General features: G+C 39.1%; 1 protein-coding gene across 2 annotated transcripts in view; it reads left to right on the top strand.

Moving 5' to 3' along the window:
- Nucleotides 1–25,750, top strand: part of LOC6620153 (G protein-coupled receptor kinase 1) — a 129,910-nt gene that overhangs the window by 25,202 nt on the left and 78,958 nt on the right. For both annotated transcript variants that reach the window (XM_002044321.2, XM_032722153.1), the window contains 2 exons: nucleotides 3,166–3,227; nucleotides 14,496–14,547. In XM_002044321.2, coding sequence (XP_002044357.2) covers nucleotides 3,166–3,227; nucleotides 14,496–14,547 — 114 coding nt within the window. The remainder of the gene's footprint in view (nucleotides 1–3,165; nucleotides 3,228–14,495; nucleotides 14,548–25,750) is intronic.

Genomic DNA, 25,750 nt, shown 5'->3' with positions numbered 1-25,750 from the left:
GAGGTTTATTCCATCACCAATTCATTTTATCCTAAAACCTAAAACATCGTGCCTTTGGCAACGTACTTAATGTCTATTAAATGGAAGTTTGCCAAACGGCTAGTAATAATAAAAAGCTTAAAATTAAGCGAGAGAGTCATTTTAAGTTGTCTTTGTGGACCACCCCTCCTTCTATGAGGACCGTGGTCCCCAGGTTTTTCCTCACGCAAGGGAGTGAGTTTATTGCCAAGCCTTTTATTAGTTTTGACCAAAACCTTTTCGCCCATTTCGAAGATTCTGTTTTGTCGAGATGCATTCTCTCTAGACCTTAGCGCGTCTTGTGCACTCTTAATTTTGTCAACAATCCGTTCTTGTGTGTCGTCCGTGGATTCTTGTATTGCGTCGACTGGCCTCTTATCAATTACCGAATGGATTGATTTATTATACCTGGTAGTGGCTAACAAGATTATCTCCACAGTATCACTTATGCCCTTGTCAATTTTCAGTCACCTGGCGAGCTCTAGTAGAGTTCTGTGAAAACGTTCCACTTGCCCGTTTGAGACACTGAAGGGGTGCCGCATTCGTGATGCTGACGCCAAAATGGTTGTCTAGCATGGCCGTGATCGTGTACGATTTTAACGATTGCTCGTTGTCGCAGTAAATTACCTTGGCCTTTGGGAAAGAATTCATGACCTGTAACATGGCCGGGTTCATATCCTCAATTTTTCTTGACGGCACATGCTGTACGACGGCGAATTTCGAAAACTTGTCAATGCAAGTGAGAAAATATTTTTTATCCGTTGAGAAAATGTCTATGTGTAGCATTTCTCCTACATGAGAAAGAATCGGTGACTCGCCAATCTCTTGTTTCTTCGGATGCCTATCATATTTAGCTCTCGCGCATGCTTTGCAGTTCTTGACAATTTCATTGGCCAGTTTGGATATTTTTAGGAAGTAGTACTCTATGAGAACCTGTTTCATATTTTCTTGGGCCGACCGGTGGGCCCTGTTGTGTTCTGCTAAAATGACTTCACTCCTTTCATCGACCCCAAAAATATATGGAACACGGTTTTTTCAGTGCCAGAATTTGTAGTCGTAAGTCTTCCTGCACCGTTGCGAACTATGACTATTGCATCCGCAAGGTCATTGAGTAATGACTCCTTGTCGGTAAAGTCAGCAGCGTCGGTCATTTATACGTACTCACTTTTCGTTTCTATAGTTGTTTGGCGAACTTTTCGCAGCCAAATACCTTTGTTGTTGTCGCTATTCTAAGCGTAATTTGACAACAAATTAATTTTATAACGTTTCCCAATGCTAAGTTTTAATTGGGAAATTTAGCTGCCAAAAAGCATGCAGCGCAAACATCTTCAAAGCGAGCTTTGTAATGCCCAGCAGCCGCCAAGCTGCTATATCTGCTGAGAAGCTCGGTACTACCGACAATGCGCAACCTATGCCACCAATAGGTGTAATGACGAGGTTGACTGATGTGAGCAAGGTCCATGCTAGTGCATCGATGTGTGGGATCATGAGGCCCTACGTGCTAAATGCCCACACGCCATTAGAGCGTAGCGAGCCAGGCACGCCCACAGCTAAGCCTGCCATCATATTTTTCCTTGAAGTCAAGACACTGTGTCGAATAACAGTGATAGTTGAGCCACTCCGTAAGCGGACTGATGTAGTACAATGACATTGTTGTCCGCAGTTTAGCCACACAGCCAAACATTGTCGCAAGGCACACATATGTGTGAAATGCGCTGGAAAGCATGCTGCCAAGGTGTGTCACCGACCAGAGGGCTGTGCACATGTTACAACTGTGGTGAACAACACCCTGCCAATTACTTAGGCTACACCAAGCACCAGGCGTACCTTCAACGCTCCAAGCCGGCAAAGGACATCAAGGAACTTACTCCAACACTCTACAATTGCCAGCAACAACATTGAAGCAATTCTGCAGTCGCTTAATGAGAGCATCAAATCTCTCCGCCAGTTCCAAGGCGTATCCAAGAAGCTTCACAAACTAGAATGTTTTATGCGGCAACACGATATAGATGTCCTGCTTATCAGCGAGTCACATTGCTCAGGGACGGAAGCATCCAAATTATTAAGTTGCGATGCTTATACTGCCAAAAATCCGAGAGCTGGCAACGCGAAAGGAGGGGCTGTGATTCTCATCAGGTCTTCCATTTTCCAACTTCCTATTACACCAATAGCCACTAACACTGACAAGGTGCAACTATCTTTGGCAGCTATTGAAACAGCACTCGGTCCTATTAATTTTGGAGCGGTATACTGTCCCCGTGATTCATATGTACTTTTGACGAATTCGATGTCATTTTGGAAATTCACCGCTCTAAATTCATAGTCGCGTGTGACTGGAATGTGCCCACTGGCTTTGTGGAGCGGGACGGTGCAAAAATAGAGTACATGCGCTTGCGAATCTCATACTAGCCTCGAAGGTGAACGTGCTTACAACAGGAGGCCCAGAAGGTTGAGATTAAGCATACAGATTCTAGAGACATAGTCGCAGCGCAAGTTTGTTGGCCAATGTTGCCACGCCCACTAACCGCATAGAACTTCAACGCCCACGCTTTTTAAAAATCGTTTGATATTTTTTCATATCTTTATCTTGCAAAGATAAATTTTTATCGATTTAATAAAAATAAATCTTTGAAACGCCCACTCTTACGCCCTAAAACCGCCAAATCTGCAACGGCCACGCTTTTGAAAAATGTTCATAATTTTTTTTATCGATTTGCCAAAAAACTTTTTGCCATCCCTACTCTAACGCCCTTAAACCTTCCTAAACTACCACGCCCATTCTAGATTTTTTTTCGATATTTTGTTTGTCTTGCCAATTTATATCGGTATACCAAAAACACTGTGGAAACCCCCATCCTTTCATTCACAAAGCGTCCAAAACGGTCACGCCCACACTTTTAAAATTTGTTTACATTTTTTCTTATTTTATTCCTTAATATCTATAGATATACCAGAAAAATTATTAGATCGGATCTATCTGATAGTCATGGAATTCAACTATAGCATTCTCTCTTATTTATATTTAAATTTATTTACAAAATTTTTTTTTAATTGCTTTACTTGGAAGAGTTGAGTAGCTGTTTCACTTGTTTGCAAACGGTATGCTTTTTCATATATAAAAATGTTTGTTTATATGATTTTTTTCAGCCATACTTGGAAGAAATATTTACACAACTTAAAGGAAAGCCATTTAAAAAATTTTTAGAAAGGTGAGTTTTAAAACCAAATGATTTAACATCATACATCTTGCTGACGCCAGCAGTTCCTACATTAATATTTTTGTTTATTGCCAACATTGGAGACACAATTAGTTTCTATGGCATTTCACCTTTTGTTATCTATGCAGAGAAGCTGCATGACCATCTGATCTCTCCCCTCTCGCGCGCTCTCTATTGTTTACCTCTTGTGCAAATTATTCATGTAAAACAAGTAAAACATTATCTGTCGAAATTGCTACAAACAAAACGTTTATTCAATACATAATCTATAATAATAATATAATTATATATATTATAATATAATATTATAATTATACATAATTTTTTTTACTTAAACCTATTTTCATTTTTAAAGTAACCTAATTTTACACCCTCCAGAGATGTAAAGTGTAACTCAATAAAGGAAACATCTACAACCATACCAAATATGTCGCAGATCATTCAAATATAATGACATTTCTGCTTGGCACGCGCCATGTAGTCGCCTTCTTAATTCGTTTAAAGCGTGTCGGACAACCAAAGTTTCTGCCCAAATTATTCAGGTCGCTGGTAAGAGTGGGGAGGGGTAGTATCTGTCTGTGCGTAAAGGATATGCACACGATATAGAATAACTCACTACATTCTATCGTTATTGTTTGTAGAACGCTGCGCGGACAAATACGAGAGTGGGACGGCAATGTAAAGATGATTAGACAAGTATATTTGGGAGTCAGAAGGCCAGGCTCAAGCATTTCAACCTCCTGTGTCTTTCGGATAGTGGCCTTGCGTTTGCTCGGTGACATTTTGAACAGCCTTCTTCTTTCAGTTTCTGACTGACTCGAACTATACCTAGACACCGTAAAGGTACGCGTCATTTTTGGCGCCACTTGGTAATTCGCAGTGCTGGCCATTATTGCCTCATCCATTTTGTTTCATAGTATATTTGTATCACTCTAATTATAGGGCAAATTGTAGTTCAAATATACACCAAATTATTTAAATGTTTTAATTCTTGAAGAACTTAGTAAAATTGCGGAAACAATAAAGATGATAATGATTAATGGGTCTTTGGAATTGAATAGAGGTTTAACATATAACATAGTAAACTGCGTACAGGTAAGCAAACAAATAATCTTCATTGTTTATAAGATAATTTTTATAATTATCAATAAGCTTTTGCATACATAAAGTAAATTATAACAAACTAATTTTGTTAGACTACTAAACAAGGTATGTGAAGAAGACGTTAAAAGTAATACAACCGCATTAATATAACATAACCCAACAATTCCAGAAAAGGAAAGATTGAAAATTATAAGGCCGCATTAGAATCTTCTCCTATCATAGGATCAACTGTATAATAAACTATGAATAATAATGTAAATAGGGATTAGGTCAATTTATAAGTTCCCGTCCTGACATATATATGGCTATACTAGAATTAAATCCATATGGTTTTTAGTTAGTCACAACCCTTTAAAAGGTACTTGTATGAATTGTCAGCTGTCGGTGAGGGAAGCTATTTTTGTAAGTGTGAAAAATTAATAAAAATTAATTTCGCGTGTTGCTCTGTGCAAAGTGGGTGCCGCGCGACCTCACTTTTAACCAAAAGCAACGACGAATTGATTTTTTGGAGCAGTGTGGCAAGTGGCCACAAGTGCCGCAAGTGGCGGAGCAGAGCGAGGCAGAGATACACTTTGCGAAGACACAGACGAGTACGAGGTGGTCAGAAGATACTGAAAGGAAAAGGTGGTTCTGTGAATAGTTTCGGTTTGACCTTACGAACGATACAACTTGCGGCCCTTCCACCAAGAGATCAGCAAGTGAGAACGCAAGTTAATACGGGGTATGGGAGTGAGAACACGTAGTCAGCCATTAGAAAAGCGAGAGTTTTGGCGATTTGTGCGCGTTAGAGTGGGTGTCGCAAAAAGATTTTTATCATATCGATAGAAATTAAAAAGACGAATAAACCTATCAAAAAATATGAAAACATTTTTCAAAAGTGTGAGCGTGGCGGTTTTGGGTCTTAGAGTGGGCGTGGCTAAAAGTTCGTTGCCATATGAATTTTTAAAACTAATAAAAATATAGAAAAAAATTCAAAACTTTTTGCAATATGTGGGCGTAGCCTTTTGGTCGGTTTGTAGGCATTACAGTGAGCTTGGCAACATTGGTCAACAAGCTTGCGCTCCGTATATGTCTTTAAAATCAAGGGCGTCGCCATTGCGTCGCCATGGCTGCAGCAGCTCCCCTCCGCCCCCCTGGACCTAAAAGGAATGTTCAAGAAATTTCATAATTTGCTGCTTATCACGTAACTTCCCGTTGTTTATTTACACTATGTACTGTTCTTATTCTCTTAGTCAATCTGCTTCCACTTCTATCGATCTGCTCCCCATACATAAGATGTTTGCTAGGTGCTCCCACTAATAGTTTCCAGTGTTGGAAGATGAATTCTACTATCTGCACACACACCCCCCTTATGGCTGATGGACTGGCGACGCCCTTGTTTAGAACATGTATGTTTAACCTTCTAGCTTTTATAGTTCCTGGCCATATCGACTTCCCTATTGAATTTGGCAAATCGAACCTGATTTGTTAGTAGATAGTATTCAAGAAATTCAAGAAATTAAAAAACTGTTGGAGAAAAACGAACAAAAGTTATTCAAGTTGAGAAACGGAAAAACAGATTATTATTTTAAGTTCGCACAGACATAGAACAGGCAGAAAGATGCGTATCCGACTATATAAATTCTTGATCAGGATCAATAACCGAGTCGATCTAGCTATGTGTGTCTGTCCGTATGAACTTTGAGCTCTCAGGAACTATACAAGCTATAAGGTTGAGATTCAGCGTACAGCTTCTAGAGAAAAAAAAAAAAAAAAAAACAAAAACGTAGCGCATGTTAGTTGACCCATGTCGCCACGCCCACAAACCGCACAAAACTTTTGATAAATGTGTTATTTTAATATTTTTTCTAATTTTTATTAGTCTTACAAATTTCTATCGATTTGCCAAGAACAAATTTATGCCACCCCCACTCGAGCGCCCTAAAACCGCCTAAAACTGACTTGATCTTATTAGTCTTGTAAATTGCTATCGATTTGCTACGCCCACTATAACGCCCTAAAGCCGCCGAAATCTACCACGACCACATTTTTTAAAAAGTGTTGAATATTTTTTCATAATTTTATTAGTAGCTTAAATTTCTATCTATTTGCCAAACTTTATTTTTCCACGCCCTATAGTAGCCAAACCGGTCACGCCCGCACTTTTCTCATTTTATTCCCCAATATCTATCGATATCGGTCATTCGCCGTCACACTAGCTGAGTAACGGGGATCTGATAGTCGGGGAACTCGACTATAGCATTCTCTCTTGCTTTATTTAACACTTGACTAATTGTTCGACAGGCTTTTCTACATTTCTACAATTGCATTTAATCTTATTTAATTGACAGTTTAAGGCTTGGTTATCTTTTTGCTCACATGAAATTCATTCAACCTCTACAATCAATGTTAAAAATTTCTCTAACAGTTTCTTCATAAGTGGGTGTCAATGCAGAATCCTTAGCTCTCCTTTGGACATTTTTACAAATGGCATGGATAGCTACTCATACAGCTGATCTTGCCAATGTTGTGAAGCTAGGTGACCCAATTAAGCGCAAATACGCTGTCTTCGTAATCCATTGTGACTGACAAGGCAAGCGAAGATTCAAGAAGTTTGTTTACGGTTGCACTCTGGAGTTATTCATCACTGCCAGCTGTCTCTATTCCAACACTGGTATGTCCCTCACCAATGTTGTCGGCGGTGATGGTCACTTTGGTACTCGATAGATATGGAAAAAAATATAAGATAATATAAAACCATTTTTCAAAAGTGTGGGCGTGGGAGTTCTGGGCGGGTTTTGGGCGTTAGAACATGGGTCAACAATATTGCGCTGCGTCTATGTCTCTGGAATATGTTTGCTTAATCTCTACCTCCTAGCTTTTATAGTTCCTGAGATCGAGACGTTCATACTGACAGACGGTCATGTTTAGATCGACTCGGCTATTGATCCTGATCAATAATATAAACACTTTGTATGTTCGGTAACCCTTCCTTCTACCCGTTATACATTTCAACGAATCTAGTATACCAACAGGTAGTAAAAACTCTACGAGTAACGGGTATATTAATAAAATAAAAAAAATATTTTCAAAAGTCTGGGCAATTTTTGATGTCATGTAAAATTCTATTGATGTTCAAAATAATTGTTTGCCACTTCCACTCTAACGTCCTAAAACCGCCCTGAACTGCCACGCTTTCACTTTTAAAAAATGTTGAACTTGAATTTATATAGCTATTTGTGAGTAAAAATCTTAACATGTCTTACATACTTGTTGATATGGGCGCTCTTACACTGCGGGCACTGTCCGACGAAGTGTCCAAACGTCCCACAGGCATAGAAAAATCCGGCTCCCTCTTTGGTTTCCGAGAAAGCCCGCAAAAATATGCGAGCCTGGTTACGCAGCGCTATTGCTGCAATTCATTTTATTATGCTTTCCATGAGCTTCTCCAGATTGATGTTGATGTCGTTGGCCAGCATCACCGTGTCCTCGAAAAACATCAAATTTTCTCACGTGAACGCAATTCACGTCTTTAGAATAAGCTATCCAAAACTTTCACATATGAAAAATGTTGATCTTATTTTTGAATTACACTGCGCGTTACCAGGATAGCGCCCGCTGAAAAAAAAATTTTGATGTGTGAAATTCTTTTCCCCTAAAAGTTTAACAATTCTAATAATAAAAAGTTTTAATAAACCTCCTTTGATTCCACGAACTTCACACATTCGTCTGGGAAGTGAATAATATATTTTTTTTTCAAAAATTTTTGCTCAGGAAGCGCTACGCCTGGTGACTCGCAGTATATATACGATTTTTTCTAAGTTCTACTGGTAATCCAGAACATGTTCTACCTTTAAGCTTTCACTGTCACTAGCTGATTAACAGCCATATAAAAAGCCACAGCCATAAAAATCCGCTAAAACGGGTAGGAAGATATTTCTGCACTGCATTCCGAAAGGTAGCAAACCGTTTAAACTAAGACACATCGATCATTACGGCCCAGTCGACTCAGGTATAAAGTTGAGCACGAATTAAATAATACACAACACCGCAGTATCAAGCAAACTCCAAAGTGATTTTGGTTTAAAGCAAAGGGGAAAAATACTAGACGAATTTAAAGAGAAGCTAAAAGAATAAGTTAATATTAAAAAATGTAGAAATTTGGGAAAAAGTAGAAGCGAAGCAGAAAAAATCAAAAAAAGCTCAAACGTATAACAAACAAAATACAATATGATTAGATCGCCAGAAAGCCATCTGAATACAAAATGAGAGACAAAATGGTAAAGAATTTCGACAGCACAGCATATCATCTAGAAAATGGATTCCAAAATGTAAAGGTCCATACGTGATTGCAAAAGTATTGAGAAACGACTCTCTTGTTAAGAGACGTACGTAACCCGTACCAAGGTGTCTAGAGAATTCAAAATATTAAACATTAGAAACGATCACACAATTGAGCACTAATAATAAAAAACAAATAAAGTATGTAAATATGTAGAAAAGAATACAAAAACATTATAGAACTACAAAGAAGCAATTAAAACCGTGATAAGGGTATCAGTTAGTCAGGACGGCGGAGTTATGATAGGTAACTCAAAGACCCACTGTACCATGTATTTGCATAGTTTTAGGTAGAAATATGAATTATATTGTCATCTAGCTCTTACTTATAAGCTAGCATTTAGCAATAAGAATGTACATCTAGCTCACTTACACATACATACACATAGCATTCGGGGGCGAGTATTTGAACGGAGGGGTCAAATAAATGAAAATAAATGAAAATAAATGAAATGAAGACATCGAAACTATAGCAGCGTTCACATCAGATTTTGTTATATCTTGTATATAAGATGTTTGTATCAGCTGATGTTTGATTAGAGAAAGAGAGAAACAAAATATTTTTTTTTTTAATTGAAACCACCGTGAGGGGTTTAAACACTGCAGATTTTATTTCTGAAGGCCCCACTTGTGCCGGTAGCCCGGACTCAGTATTCCTTTGTGGTGGTTAAATTGGTCATTTGGAATCACTGGTTGAGAATTCCAAGCTGGACTCCCTCCACAACGGATTGATCAGATTAATTCGAATCTTTTGATTGACAGCTGATCTGCTATGGAGTCGCTGTGTGGCGTTCCCCTTAGGCAACCTACCACCAGCGGCTTTCTTGCGCTTTGGAAATTCTTCTAATAGCTTAAGATTATTAATCTGCGAATATATCCCGGAGAGGAGATCATCAGATCCTCGAAAACTATCTCTAGTCCTTTCCAGCCATTACAACGGTTTTTTAAATTGGGGCCCTTAGCTAGGTCATTACTTGTTCGCCCGCTCAAATCAGCGCATTTAGTGTGCATGTTACATAACAGGCGGCATTTATTTTGTAAGGAGACCACATTAGTTGCCATATTTTTTTCGATTCGGACAACTGTACAAAAACACAACACTGGAGTCACTTACATATTGCTTATGCCCGCCTTACTGTAAAAGTATCGGCTAAGCTTTTCTGAAGAACGCAGTGTAATCTTAAGAGATCTAATTTATAACCAGTTGCCGATATTTGGAGATTAGAAGCGTCGGTCATCGCCACGCACAAACATACGAATTCGCTTCATTAAGTTTAGACCGCATAAATTATTTTATAATTTGTAAACTTACACAAATAAATATTGTCTCAAACTTTAACCGAAATTGGCGAAATATGAAAAGGAGGAACACAAAAGCTGGAGCAGACCTAGTCAAGAGGAGAATACTATAAAAAATAATAAAAAACACTAGATAATGGAAAACATCACACAAATTGTAAGTACAACGCCCCTTGATTAATTATTAAAAAATAAAATAAATTGTTGATATTATCTAGAATCATCATCTAGAATATTATAAGGAACTAGACAATTAGAAACCGCAAGCGAAAAAACGCGAAATCAGAAAGCAAAACTAGTAAAATGGAGTTATCAGCAAATCAACTGAAAGCTTTAGTAGAAAATGCCGTTGTAGGGGCGCTTGCAAGTCAAAAAGAAGTATTTGGCAAAGAATTATGCGCTATTAAAGAGCGTATAGGAAATTTTTACAGTGAACACCAAAGAAGTTGAAACTTACACAGATTCTGAAATTATACCAGGTATAGTGTGTAATGAATCTGCAGAAATAGTAAAGTCGCTGACAGACTTTGAGGGCGAAAGCGAAACATATGTGTCGTAGAGAAAAGCATACAAGGGGAGTTCAAAATAGTATCAAGCACTTGGTATTATCCGAAACAATATTAAAAACTCAGCAAACAACGTGCTAGCTTCGTTCAGCACACCGTTGAATTTTAAGGCAATAATTAATCGCCTTGACTTTACATACGCTGACAAAAGGCACATCTACCTAATCGAGCAAGAGGCAAAAGAAGTCATTGAGTGATATCCTGTCTGCCAAAGAAGCCAAGGACTTACCAACAGCCTTTGCTCTAGCACCGCCAGTTTGTGCCCATTTTTGACAGACAAACAGGTCAAATACCAGTTCAGGCAGCGACTCAGCTGTTTGATACTGACGTATCTATGCAAACCATTCGATCAAACCAACTTAGGCAAGCATAAATTTTGAACCAGTGTAACTTACCCCAACTTCAAAATGTTTGGCCAACTCGACAGCAACAATACCATAACCCAAGGCCTGTTCAGGCAAATTGACTATGAATATATAACAAAAAGACCAAATAGTGGCACTGCCAGGTTTAAAGGACCGAAACATCAAAGAGTGAACCATTTAGCACAAGAAGATCTAGAAGAGTCAGATGAAAGTGATTACGAACAAGGGATGTTGTGGATATTGACAAATAATGACAATGAGCCATCTGAGTCAATCAGGTCACTCTTATCAAATCAGTTCAATGTTCAATTGGAAAATTCACCACCCTCAAATAGACAGGTGAGAAGGTTCTACAGCACATAGAAACAGCACGATGCCTAAAACTAGAAAAAGTCATAGTTGATACGGTAAATCTCATGATTTGAGCAACCGTGGAATACAACAAAACCGTAAATTCAGTCACTAATAAAAAGCCGATCGACTTAATTCATACAATGCCCCCAGAACTTGCAGAGGAAATCTCAGAATAAATTGACAGAGCACAAGAAATACAATTAAGAAATAATAAATCAAGATGTGACAGAACTTTCCAGGAACCTGTCTTTGCAAAGCAAAACAAACGGCAAGTGTCTTAATAAATAGGAGGGTGTTCGTTAAGATAATTTACGTTAGGATTATTATTTTCTTTGTTTAAGTCTGTCAATTATATTTTAGTAGTGTCAATTTTCAAAAAAGTTTATTTACCTAAACAATTATTAAATTTAGGCAACTACTGCAAACTTTCACTACAATATAGGGAATCAACAACTTCTTTGGTACAGCCTAAGAGTGAATCTTGAACGACCGTCTCTAAGGATTTCTAAAACTTTAAATTCAAGCAACAGGAATCTTTTGACCCAAAAATTAAGCAGCAAAACAGCAATAGACATTACAATTATAAAGCATAGCTTACAGAACAATAACTCAGAATAAGTGTTATTAATGGCCTTCTTCGTCCTATTTTAAAATCATAATAAAACAACAATTTAATCAACGAGCGTTGGACATTATTATATATTATCACTATTATTAACTGCCAACGTACTTGCAGCTTATATATATTGTATTCTATAATAATTTAAGCAAAGCGTTAAAGAAAGCTCTTAAATCTTACTGGCACAGACGACATATCCGATTGCGGCAACCGGAGAGAACAAATGGACAATTCAATCTCCAAAATACATTGAGCTCTCTGCCACCAACTACTCTATCCAACGTGCACATTATGACGAAACTACAAGACCACCAACGCCAACGTTAACAAAGCACCGATCACCAGGATGAAAGGACTGAGGACATCCTTCATCTTAGTAAGGGAGGAGTTAACTGGAGTCACTTACATATTGCTTATGCCATAAATAAATTCTATTATAATTATATAAAATAATAACTTTAAACAAAATTTATATTCGATTACGTCGATATCTCAGGAACTATACAAGCTTGAAATTCAGCATACAGATTCTAGAAACAAATACCCATGTTGCCACACCCACTCTAACGCCCACAAACCGCACCACATCTCTATATTTAACGATATTCCAGAAAAATTATGAAATTTCGCGTTCGCATTCACACTAGCTGGGTAACGGGTACCTGAAAGTCGGGAAACTCGACTATAGAATTCTTTTAAATGTTTTAAATGAATGCTGAAGCTCATCGATCAGCTCCTCAGCTCAACCTCATGTATATGCTATGCTATGCTATATATTCCGTAACCAACGGAGTTACTTTTAATGTTCACTGCCTTTAATATTGCAGACACAATGTGTTGTTCAACAAAGCACTCAGCAGCAACAGCGAATTAATTAAAGTTAAAGTTGTAAACAGCTTTGTATGATTTGCACTATATATTGTTTATGCACAAATCACGTCGGGTTCGGGGTCTGCATTGATGCGTATATGCAAAGGGCACGAAAGCGAGTGATATGAGCGAGATAATTGCAGAGCGAACAGAACGCTAAGCCAAATGTGCAAGCGCGAGAGTCCAAGGTTAAGAGGAGCTTAGCTAACGAAGAAGAAGCTGTAAAGTTTTACTGCGTCTCCAAAATTGGCATGTTTACAAATAACAATTTCTGGTGGTTGCGAGACCCGGCCCACTTGTTAGGCGGCGCTCGACATTGTAAGCTGAACAATTGAATTTGCTTCTGAGAAAATAAAAAATCGCAGTCAAAACATAGGCAAAAATCAATTTACGCACGAGTCCACGGACACCTCTCGCCAAACCGTCCGAGGGGCGTTGCCGTGTATCGCACAAATCGATTCGCGAGAAGATAGACGCGATATAGAAAAGTGTATAGAAATGATAAAATAAATATAAATATTAGTATGATCTAATTATGAGTTAAAAAAAGTTGGAATTGTTTTTTAAAGAGCGGCAGAGAGTCGAGATTACAGATAATAGTATAAAGTCTATTTTAGTTAAAACATGATCCGCTATAGGGGTCAGGCAACTCGTTGTTAGGTCGACAATGATTTAAGATTAGGGAATCTGCTTGGAACAGAGAATATAAACCGACTAGCCAATTCGGGACAATCAGCATCACGACAAATAAGAACTCGGGGAACTCGACTGTAGCATTTTGTCTTGTTTAATTTTATGATTGAGACCTTTGAGCCAGACGCAGTCAAAGGCTTAATAAACATCGAATTTCGCGCAGCAATATTCACTATTCTCGAAGGCTGTACGAATTTCTGATGTTACTCTGTTAGATCGCTTTCCATGTTCCATGATTTTCGTTGAAAGCAAAATAATCGACTGGGATAGAAGGCATTTTTCGAACAGTTTGGAAAGGCATGATAATAAACTTATTGGTCTGTAACATGAAGGAATCCTGCGATCTTTCCCGGGTTTTGATATTATTATGAATAATGACTATCATTGCGAATAATAATGAGCGACTACTTATATGTAGAGCGAACAGCGGAACGCTAAGTCAAAGGTGTAGGTGCGAGAGTAGTAGAGGGCACTTTAGAGAGGGAAGCTTAGCTAACGCACATATTTCTGCACGGTTGAGGTGCGGCACAGTTTAACTGTCTTCAAATTTTTTATCTTTAGGGATTGCTGGCGTCTACGTGACTTAAGACAAATAATAAAATGAGAAACATATTTTATACGTGTGGGTGAGAGTCGGTTTGTCTGCGTTGCACTTGGGAGGAAGTTAAGGTATAAAGCTGACTAAACTCTAGACCTAACAAAAGGTAAAACAGTGGCCTATAACATAAACGCGGGATAGCTATCGAGAATAAGAAGCAGAGTGGTCTAGGACTTCTTGCTTTAAATTTACTAAGCTAACCGTACATATTTCGTACCGGGAGATTTCAGTTCTATAAAGAAACAATCGAAGAAATAGGACTGTAAAAAAGGAAAGCAACTCTTTCGCCATTTTTTATTATCGATACTGTAGAGCGGTCACAATATGTCTTAAGTCCGTGGGCATTATGTAAAATAAACGCTTTTAATTGCGAACTTCTTATGCATTTTGGCATATAGTGAAATATCCTAGCTCATAATATTTTTTTATTTATAAAATTATAATTAATCTATTTGTCATTCTATTTTCTAGCGATAAATTTACTAGGTTTTGCCAGTGGAAAAATTTAGAACTGAACATACAAGTAAGTATTTAAGACATAGCTTATTCCCTATTAATCCAAACTGTGCAGAGTGTATACTTCTCGTAGATTTTCGTCTTAATATGTACATTCTTTATCTGCAATAACACACGAGTAAATCTAGTCTAGTCTATTATTCTGACTTTTACTTTATATAAAAAAACAAAATTATTCTATTGTTATTTAATAGATTATAATATAGGTGGAATAGTGATATACATAAAATCAACAGAAAAAAATGTCCATCTCTTGGAAATTGCTCAGAGCTTTGTACAGGACCCCCAGTTTACAGTGCTACAATACGGCCATTTCTCTATGTTAAAATCCATTCAAGCTTAGGGCTTCTCTGCGTATTTTTTCGGACCTATACAAGTCACACAATCAGTATCGTCATTTATGCTGTTGACACTGACATTTCGTTCGAAAAGATTATAAAGAAGAGAGAATGCTATAGTCGAGTTCGATTACTATCAGATACCCATTACTCTGCTAGTATGAATGCGAACGCGAAATTTCATTATTTTTCTGGGATATCGATAGATATTGGGGAATAAAATGAGAATAAATTAAAATTACCCTACTAATAAAATTATGAAGAAATATCAAAACATTTCGCAAATTTGTGGGCGTGGCAATTTTGGGAGGTTAAAGGCGTTAGAATGGGCGTGGAAAAATTTTTTTTTTTGCAGTTCGATAAAAAATTAAAGCGACTAATAATATTACGAAAACTTATTCAACAATTTTTCCAAAAATGTGGGCGTGCCAGTTTTGGTCGGCTTTAGGACGTTAGAGTGGGAGTGTCAACATATTTTTTGAAATTTGATAGAAATTTACATGACTAACTAACATTTTTCAAAAGTTTGTGCGTGACAATTTTGGGCGATTTGTGGGCGTTAGAGTGGCCGTGGCAAAATGGGTGAACAAACTCTTAACCTTCTAACTTCTATAGTTAACTCAGGAACTCGACGTTTATACGGACAGACGGACACGTCCAGATTGGCTCGGCTATTGATCATGATCAAGATTATAAATAGGAGGTAATATGGTCCGCGACAACGAGGGCGCGAACCAAGTTCGACATTTCGTCGGCACACCAGGTCTAGTGGAAAACACAACATACCTCCAAATCACTCCCCTCGAGTGTTCCAACGGACACTGAACCGCGGTCTAACGGCCATGCACGGCGTCTAACCGGCGACTTTCTGGGATTCTGGGATTTCTCTGGAAGTGTCGGATTCAGAATGGCCTCATACCTGCAATGGCGCACGTCCCTAGCCGGTATTTCAACGCCTACTCGACGACATGGCCGAAGAATAGCAGCACCGAAGGAAAGAAGTGCAGGAAGATAGATGGCCAACCCTACCAGCCGCCACACTTAGCTTGTACAGCGCCCTTACGAGTACTTCACCCTCAGCACGCATACCGTAAATTAATGCAGGGACCACGAGATTCTTTAGAGGAGCTGGAACGCCTGGTCAGAGCCGTGCTCGGCGAATTACCTGCCATGACGGGACCTATCGACGGAATCCGAGAGACAGGATATCAGGTCCCTATCTTCAGTAGCAACCCGCGATCATTCTCGGACGCCCTCGACATGACGGGCCGCATTGAGGCCCAGTGCCGACGACGAACCGCTGCCACAGTTATGACCATTGATGTCGCCGGTCATCTCCTTGGCTCACCAAGGACAGGAACCCTTGGATCGCGAAGGAATAACTCGACAAACCCGAGATCCTCATTGAATCATCTGCTGGAAACTAATTCCCGTTAGCCTCGCGGGGCGGTTAACCCCCAAAGCCCTAGTGAGCAGCTGCTCGCACTCTCCGTTTCCTAACAGGGGTTCAGCACCCATTGTACTGCCACAGAGGTGGCCCCTCAGTCATACACACCACCTACCTGGGTGACTAAATCCGAGCGGAACATCTTTGACGCCCCTCCGCAGGACGGAGTGTTACTCCAGATGGAGGCGCATTTCAAAGAAAGCGCCCAACAAGCGCTCGGGAAACCGAGCTTGCAGCAACATGGTTCACCTGCACAGCATGTAGACCGGCGGGTTGCTTAAAGCTGATTCCGGAACCGCCTTCCGATGAAACCGAGTACTAACGGCGCCAGTCCCAACCCCAGCAGTTTCCATCCGTGACGCCTCCAACTCTGAACCAGAAAAAGGACTTCCGCCGAAACCGAACATACATCACATAGCCTCCATATTAGGCAGGTTCTTCGCTGAACATAAGTCCGGAAATACGACATCAACCATTTCAAAGGTGGAGACAATAGGAGACGCCGTGGGTGATGACGATAGCGGGAAGCAGCCAATGCCAGACACCTATAGTGCCGTTGGTTGCCAACACTTACGCATAGATATTCTTACAGAAACGCAACACACGACTCATCATCGACACTGCGGCCGCCGATTCTTTTTTAAACGACCGGGACCTAAACAAGCAATTTGTTTCCACCGCTCGAGTCAACACCAAACTTTTCATTGCCAGAAATCTGTCAGTGAAAACCTGTTTGGTATAGACATCTTTCTGTATTATAAGGCCACCGTTGATTTGAAAGATCTTTAACTACGGCTGCCGTGGGGAAATCTGACGCTGTATGTCCCATCTACAGAGCAGCGTAATTTACTTTATTCAACTGCGCCCACTAGTATCATGCCATATAACGACATTCACTTAACGGTCCAATTCACGACCGAGGAGCTGCTACCTGTTGCTCTACTTAACCGTGGAGCTCAATCTCAGTTGTTTCCCAAGGTTTTACTCGGTAGTGCCTAGGTGGACACCTCAAACATTACCAGTGCCCTGCATCCCATGGACGGTTCCACATGGTTCAGTGTTGATTATAGACTTTTGAACTTCGTAACCGCAAAGCACTTACCCCATTCCAAGAGCTGGCAACATCTTGACCATCATGCATGACGCTTGTTGGTACTTCACGATAGAGTGGCCACTGGCAACCCATCGCCATTTCTCGCACACTACATGAGCTAACAGAAGTTAAACGCTCCTTCGTGTGACCACAAACGTTTCACGATACCTTCGACACGCGAAAAGTCAATTACGTCGCCACTTGTTCTAACGTTCCCCACCCCGGAGGGCTTATTCATCCTTGACACAGACGCATCCAACCATGCAGGTACGGTGGTGAGTCAAAATCAACTCGGCCAAGTGCGAGTACTGGAATATTACAGAAAATTATTTAGTGCGTTCCAACGCAACTACTTTTTAACTCGGAGAAAGCTGCTAGCCGTGCTCCTATGAAATTTAATAGAAAACAAATAAAGAAAAAATAATGCTACAAACTAAAAAAAAATTAGAATTCATTACATATGCATCTTAAACTGGTATAAATGGTAATAATAGAAAATTAAAAATCAGTTAAATCTGTTTCAACAGTCGCCTCTAATATGTGTACTTTGAGCATCTTCATTTTGTCTCATCACTTTTTGAGCAAATTTTTGTTGAATAACATAAGTTTGACCACTACATAAGCTTTTAATAGAGTTCGGCGATCGGAAATGATTTGGCCTGCTTAATCACTACTACTTAATGAACTTTCGGAAAAAAAATTAAAATTGAATTATTTAAAATAGTTGATGAACCTAAAACATGTTAAATGTAACGAACAACGTTGAGCTGGTGGTATTCCCTGCCGCTAAACCTGCACGCATTTCAATCCGATTCTACCTCGACAGCGAGTGTCGTTGTGATCTTCTGAGGTTGCAGCATATGGGTGCTCTCTAATATCTATACAAATTAACATTTTATGCGTGCTCACTCGACATTAGTGGTAGTTATGCAAAAGGATTGAAGGATTGATAGGGAGTGCACACCCCAAGATGTCAGTGGGGGTGATAATTGCCCACCCTGATATGGCCAACGCCATTTCAAATTTATTCTGCATTGGCCCCTTCTTTTACAGTTGGTCTACGGATATGCTCGGGTCAGCATGGAGTTAAAAATTGGTGTTTCTACTCAAACATTATACATGTATTATATTTAATAAGTGTAGATAATAACAATAATTGTAACATAAACTTTAATAATATTCGCAATTTATTTTAAATTCTACACCTAGCTTACAGAAAAGTTTTAATTCTTGAACAAATTGTGCACTTGTGTGATACGATAAGATACGCAAAAAATTAGGAAATTCAAAAGTAAGACTTTCTAGGTGTCATTTCAAAAATATTTTAATTTAGTATTCAAATTCAAACAGCGAAATGCGCACATAAATTAAAATTGTTTCTGTTTAATTATTTAAAAAAATTATTTTTAGTTTATTATAATTTAATATTTATTCGGTAATAGACTTTTTCAATTATGCTATTACAAGACTTTTATTGCTTATCTTTAATTTGAAACTGTTACCGATCTCGTCCCGATTCAGACTGATCTTCTAAATCTTAATCCTAATACACTCAACCTCGTCCAGAAGCTTTTCTCTACAATTTTCTTGAACTTTCAAATATGTTTAGGATAAAAGCTTTATACTGAAATTATTTCAAAGCATGTTGAAATTGAAATTGGCTGACTGGTGTTTACTTTAAGTTTGGTTATTTATCGGGTGGCTAAGTGCATGCGAGAATAACAAGGACAAAAGAAATGCTGCTGAGATTGGAGTTTGAAATTTGTGTATTTACTGGGGCTATATTTACTGGTTGGATAACTTGCATAAACGTTGCATTGTGTACCGAGACGGTACGGGTTTTAACCCGCCAACATATTGCTCGATGAAAACGGACACATACGAATTCCTACCTGCATTGGTTCTGGTGGGGGATGTACCTTAGAATTGTTATTTAAATTCCAATTATTATTTTGTCCAAATTTCCCGTTTGCCGGCTAATTATTATTCTGATTATTATTCAATATATTTGTTATATTATAATTCTGTCTAAAATCTACTGGATTAAATCTTAAGTTGTTTCCTTTTTTTTTTTTTGTTTTTTTACATTTTATTTATTGGACTTAAACAAGTTTACTTCCACCTATGTGGCAGCCTTACCAGGTTTTACATAAAATTCTACAGCATAGGCATACCAATATATACATTACCTTACAAATTAAGCTACTCTAACATTATTTAATTGACTTGTTTTCCTTAAAAAAATAATTATTATAATCTTGATGGGAGATCATGTGGGTGGAATCTTTTAGGCCTTCTTTTTCTCGGGGGATGGATAAGCCTTCTCGCCAGAGTGTTGGGGTGGGAACCGAATCGCCGCATATAACTTTCCGTGTGGGTCCTCCATACATCGCCTATCTTTGGAATATTAAGATCGCCGCATATAACTTTCCGTATGGGTTCTCAATACATCGCCTATCTTTGGAATATTAAGATCCCTTTCTATATCACTGGTTCTCATGTACCAGGGGGAGTTACATAGTGATCTAACGACCTTACTTTGAGCAACTCTTATTTTATTCAGATTAGTTCTGGTCGTAATTCCGTATACTTACAACGCATACTTCAAAATTGGGGTCAGGATGGATTTATACAGGCGAACTTTATTTGCCAATGAGAGTTCATTCCTAAATCCATAATACCTATTTGCAAATTGGGCTCGAAAGTTGTTAGACTCTAGTTCCTGACACTTTTCCAGAGCATTTGGCAAGTCTGGTGGGTTTAGGGAAGAGTGTTTCGGAGATTGAACCGTTCAATACAGAAATAAAAATTCGAGAGCGTTGCTCCTAATTGTTTTATCCGTTCTCTAGGTTATGGCCTTTTCCCATATGTCATGAGTAATGTCATTTTTTTGTTTACTTCAATTTAGAATTCTGTAATGCTTCAGCGTCCCTGTCTAAGGATGTTTAATTCTGATTCGAAATGGATTAGCTTCTTCCTCACTTTCTGGGTTTATGCGAACTTTATAACCTCTTCCTCTTGCCCTTGATTGTGGCGCTGGAACGCCCTAGGCTTTTAGATTTGCTCCAACGGAAATCCCCTTGCTGCCAACGGATCTGAGGCTGAGGTATTTCGAAGGTAGAGTGTGCATGTACACATCTTCTAACTGGCTGGAGCCAATCCTATAACTCCAGGTTCTGGTCAAAACCACTAGCGCACGTTTTCGGCAAACTGTCTTTAGCTGCTTAGGATGACGAGCGAGCGCTCCAGATTCTGAAGAAGGAAGTATCCTATTTTCGATTCACCATATGATCGATCTTTACAGATGGACTACGGAAAGTTTTTTAGCGTTAACGCTAATGCAAGTCTGTTGCGAAACGTAGTATCGGATACCGTCGTAAATCGTTGCTAGGTGGCACTAATCTACGAGATATCTGGCTACATTGTCCGTTACATAAATAAACACCAATGTTTCGGAAAATTACAAAAACCTCGAAGTTATCAAGCATTTAGTCATCAAGCTAACGGCCACAAAGTAGATATTTAAAAAATCAGTGTTTTACCTTCCTGGCTTGGACTGATTTGGACAAAATAGGAATTTTTAAATGGGCGTATGCTTTTTAAAAATCTGAGACAATGCGGAATGCGAGCCTTGGGTAGAGTTAACAAAATGTGTATTAACCGCATGTATGCCGAGCAAGATCCAGCTGCTCTAGTAGCCATTGTTATATTTCTTTATTATATTTATTTCAAATTCTTATATTAAGTAGTAATAAACCAGTTTTTAATGTGCTATTATACAACAAAGATTGATTTGAATTGAGCAGTGTCATATCAAAGGCCGATAACCATCTTTTTGACTACAATATCGAACGTGAATATATAACAGAACAGTGAAAAAAAAAACACATTACAAATTACGCTTTAGGACTCAAGACATTTCGACTTCTTGTCTTCGCTAAAACCTTTATTCTGACCGTCGAATTGGCCGTTTTTGATGTACGAATCCAATCATGCTTAGCGCCCGGTTTTTAACTCTGAACTTTCATGGCCTTCGAGTTTTGATTTGAAACGCTGTTTCCAGGTGAACCGCGTGTAATGCAACTGGGATGATTGTGTGATGGTGACGTCGTGAAGCCCATCCTTAGAAGGGATCTGTCCTCTCAATGACAATTTACAGTGTTGGAACTTCCTTCCATTTAAAGAAATATTTCATCTGTTTGACCACTTGCCGTACGAGTACTGAAATTCCTGGGCGAGTCTTGACGCTTCGATTCGACAGAATGAGTTCGCGAGGAAGGTAGTGTCGTTAGCGTATGTTTCCAAAGGAGTTCCCGCTACAACATGACACGGCAGTTCTAAAGTGAACAAGTGAACATTCCCTTGAATGATCTTTCCTCAGCACGATAATAAAGCTTCGATTAAGAAATTGGTCAGTCGGGAGTAGTGATTTAAATTTATAAAGTATGCTATCATTCCACTCCCTGGTCAAGAGCTTTCTTAACAGCAAGGAAAACAGCAGTATTGCTTGTAAAACCAAAATGGTGGGCATCCTACACGCTTCTTACTCCCAATATTCTTCTTAGAAATACTCTTTTAAATATTCTTGACTCTTTTTCTATTATCGTTATCACCGCACTCTTCCATTGAGAGGGGAAGTGGTTAATACTTAGCATTGAGTTAAATAGATAAATAATAGGTAGCCGTTGGCTACCAGCAGCGCAGTCGGCACTATCCAAGACGACGAGAGTGGCAGGACAACCAATCCATTGTTGGAAAGGCAGTGGTGGCTTTCACATCTGATGGGAAATCTTACGATGTTATAGGAAGTGTAATAGGAAATGTTACTGGAAATGGTGCTGATTGAAAAGGCACAGAGTGCTTGGTCGTAACCAGTAGGTCTCTTTCTGAAACCTGGAAATGTCCGCCTCTGTCTAGATAATCGCAATGTCGATGCTGTGCCGAAAAAGGGATGCATAGACTCCCCATCGCAAAGTTTATCCAAGTAGCAGAGCAAGATGAGATGGCTGGGTTGACTCAAACCGTAGAAAAAAACTACGTTTGTATACGGTCGGTGAAATATTTGGTTCCTTAATTGGAAAAGGCGTCATACGAACTTATCCAGAAAATATATCGGCAATGGCCGAATAAGCAATTTTGCTTCGTTTGCTGCTCCGCAAACTGATTTTTTTGCACAGTATGACGTATGCAAAGCGTGAGTGGTCTTTAGACCTACGCTTTTTAACTGCCTGTAGAGTAATCGATTTGTTGGTCATTGAATACAAGCCATGATAAAAAACGCCAAAATCCTGGTTACAAGGAAATTTGTGTGTATCATTTTTTTTTTTTGTTTTATATATAGATAGTATAAATCTATATTTTCTAACAATAAGTATCATATATGTCGGCGCATACTTTTGTAATCTAGTGTATGTGCTAGAGTATTTCACAAGAATAGTAATTCCATCATTTTGGGAAATCAATGGTATTTCATCATATTGCATTATGTGCTAGAATATTCCACAAGAATAGTAATTTCATCATTTTGGGGAAATCATTGGTATTTCATCATATTGCATTATTGCATTCTGCGTTGCTATTGGTCGGCTGTATTTTTGTAGCTTTAGCATCTCCCGTTTCAGCGCGGCGGCAGCGTGTGGTCGCTGTCGCCGAGTGTGGTTCGAAGGTTAGCACGGAGAAGAAGTGAGTGACACAAATTAATTGTGTGTAGACCTTCGGTGTCTTCGCAACTCGCTGCGTGAAATGGAAAGTGATCATTGTGCTCCGACATATACAAATCTTAATCTAGCTTAGTTAACTTTAAGTTAGTGTAAGTATTTGTGATTTATGCCTTAATAAGTTTATTTCTGGGTTGGGAGGTCGTTTCGGTGCAGCCGGCTGTGACTGCATACTCGGATTTGTTTTCTTGCGACGGGATTTGGGTGGGTGGTCAGCTTTTCTAGGTATTTAATTTTCTCCTCAGTTTCTACTTCGATTACTAATTTGATTTTTAGGTCTCTGCGTATGTCTTCGTTCCGAAGGTACCACGGCGCTCCAGTAATAGTTCTCAGATTTGTTGACTGTGCTCACTGAATAATGCCTATGTTACTTCTGAATGCGTTGCACCACAGCTCGGAGACATATGTCCAGATAGGTTTTAAAACGGAGTTTTATAGTAGAGCTTTGAACTCCATAGAGAGCGAGCATTTATAATGTATCGTCGTGGGTTCTATATGTTTGCGCCAAGTGAGCCGCCTGTCCAGATGAACACCCAGATATGTTGCCTCGTCGGCTTGTGGGATGCTTATGTTATTCAGGACCAGTAATAATGAGTATGTTTGTTTGTTTAAGGTAAAGGTAACCTGCTTGCATTTTTGTATATTTATTGAGACTCTTCAGTCGGCAAGCCATCGTTCTACAGATGTTAATTGTCGGAATAGGAGTGCCGTGGCTTTTGTTCGGCATTTGGAGCGTCTGAGTATCGCTGTATTATCAGCGATCGTAGAGGTTGTTGGATTGTAGTCTGTGCTTGTATTGCATCTTATTGCAAATACTCTGTTGTATATGTACGACTTCAAAAGCTTATGTGTGTTTTGAAGCAACAGTTCGACGTCTAGAAAAATGACTGTGCAATATTGTCGATGCTCAGAAGCAGTACGAATTTCTGACGTGATTCGATTCGTAGTGGCATAATTGAAGCTATTGGAGTCTTTCTGTGAGTTCTCCATAAAGGGTGCTGGTGATGGTGGGAGAAAGTTGCTCGATACATGAACGTTGGATGTTTTTTTCTTCTTGTTTAAGAGCATTGGCAAGTCTGCGTTTCTCGGTTAGTTCTGGTGTAGTTTGGTTTTGCATACGTCACTGGCTTGCTTGAAGCCTTTGCAGCCAAAACTAGAATATTTTCAAGAATGTCCGTTGACTTGTCTATATTCTCCTTAGTAGATGATGCCGGCGATAGTTCTATGTGTAAACAGAAATACTTTTTATATCAGTTTACCAGTTTGTTTTAAAAATTGATAAATCTGCTAGTGCTTCAGCGGTGACCATGTTGCGTTGGACTTTTTTAGTAATTGCAAAATCGATCTGGGATTCTTGGGTCTGCTGGCCAGTATGTAGGCCTACCCAGGTAGGCCTACAAAGTCTGGCTAGTTTCAAGTCACACGCTGCGATGAATCTGTTACCTAGTGTTTTAAAAATTTCCATGAATTGATTCTCAGGGATTGGAAAGCGTGGTGGACAGGCTAGAGTCATTGAACCATTGTTGAGTTGTAAGACCATGGACGTAGATTGTAAGTGGGTTTGGTCGAAATTGTTTAAGTGGTAGTGTTTTATGCGATTTCTGATGAGTATTCTCCATGAGCTTTACCGTCCGGATGATTTCTACCATAGGACAAGTATCCTGGTATATGAAAATTGAATTTATTTGTGAGGTGCGTTTCTGATAGTAGCATTACGTCGATGTTTTTTTTCGTTAATGAACTGTGTGAGTTCTTGTGTATGCCGTGAAACGCCATTCGCGTTCCAAAGAGATATCCGTAGGGAAGATATTATGGGAATTTTGAAGATACAAGAAGTTGTATCAGGATATTTTGGTTTTTCAGGATATTTTGGTTTTTTTTTTTGAGCTCATGCAAAGTATTTTGTATGAACGTCATGAAGTCTTTCATGCTTTGCTGTAGGGATAGCATCATAGCTTCGATGCCACTTTGTTGTGTCTGTTGGATATTTGACAATGTATGTTTGGAATGAGCAGTTATTGTCGATGGGGCGGGCAGGAAATTCCAGGAGTAGTGCTTGGGACAGTTAAGGGTGGTTGAAACATCGGTTGTGGAGAGCAGAAATTAACTTTATTGTGTGTTTGTATGTGCTTTGGCAATTCATTTGTTTAGGTGGCCTCTGTAGTTTGCAGTATGTTTTTCCCCGCAGTCACTGCGTTTCTTTACAGACTTATCTTCCTTAATTTTGGGGCTGTTAGTGGTAGTATGAGATTCGCTACAGACAACACATATGGACTTAAGGGTGCAGTATGCCTTGGTGTGGCCGTATTTTTGGCAATTAGTACATTGAACTGGATTGAGACGTTTGTGCGGCTCCTCCACGGTGATCCTCCGATGTAGCAAGGACTATAGATTTTATATTTGATGCACTTCTATTTTCTTTAGTGCCTGGACCTCTGGTTCGAGTTCTATTTTAAATAGTGGCTGCGGAAATTTTTTTCTTTGTTTAAAATATTAATAACTGTTCTTGCTGAAAAGTTTCTGACCTTCAGAGCCTCAATTATTTCTGCAGGTGTCACTGTTGCTTCAATGCCCTTAAGTTCTACAGGGTGCGGCAGCATAACTTCCTTTTTTAA

Source organism: Drosophila sechellia, chromosome 3R (assembly GCF_004382195.2).
Source record: "Drosophila sechellia strain sech25 chromosome 3R, ASM438219v1, whole genome shotgun sequence".
NCBI lineage: Eukaryota > Metazoa > Arthropoda > Insecta > Diptera > Drosophilidae > Drosophila > Drosophila sechellia.
This window is presented reverse-complemented; position numbering and strand designations above follow the sequence as displayed.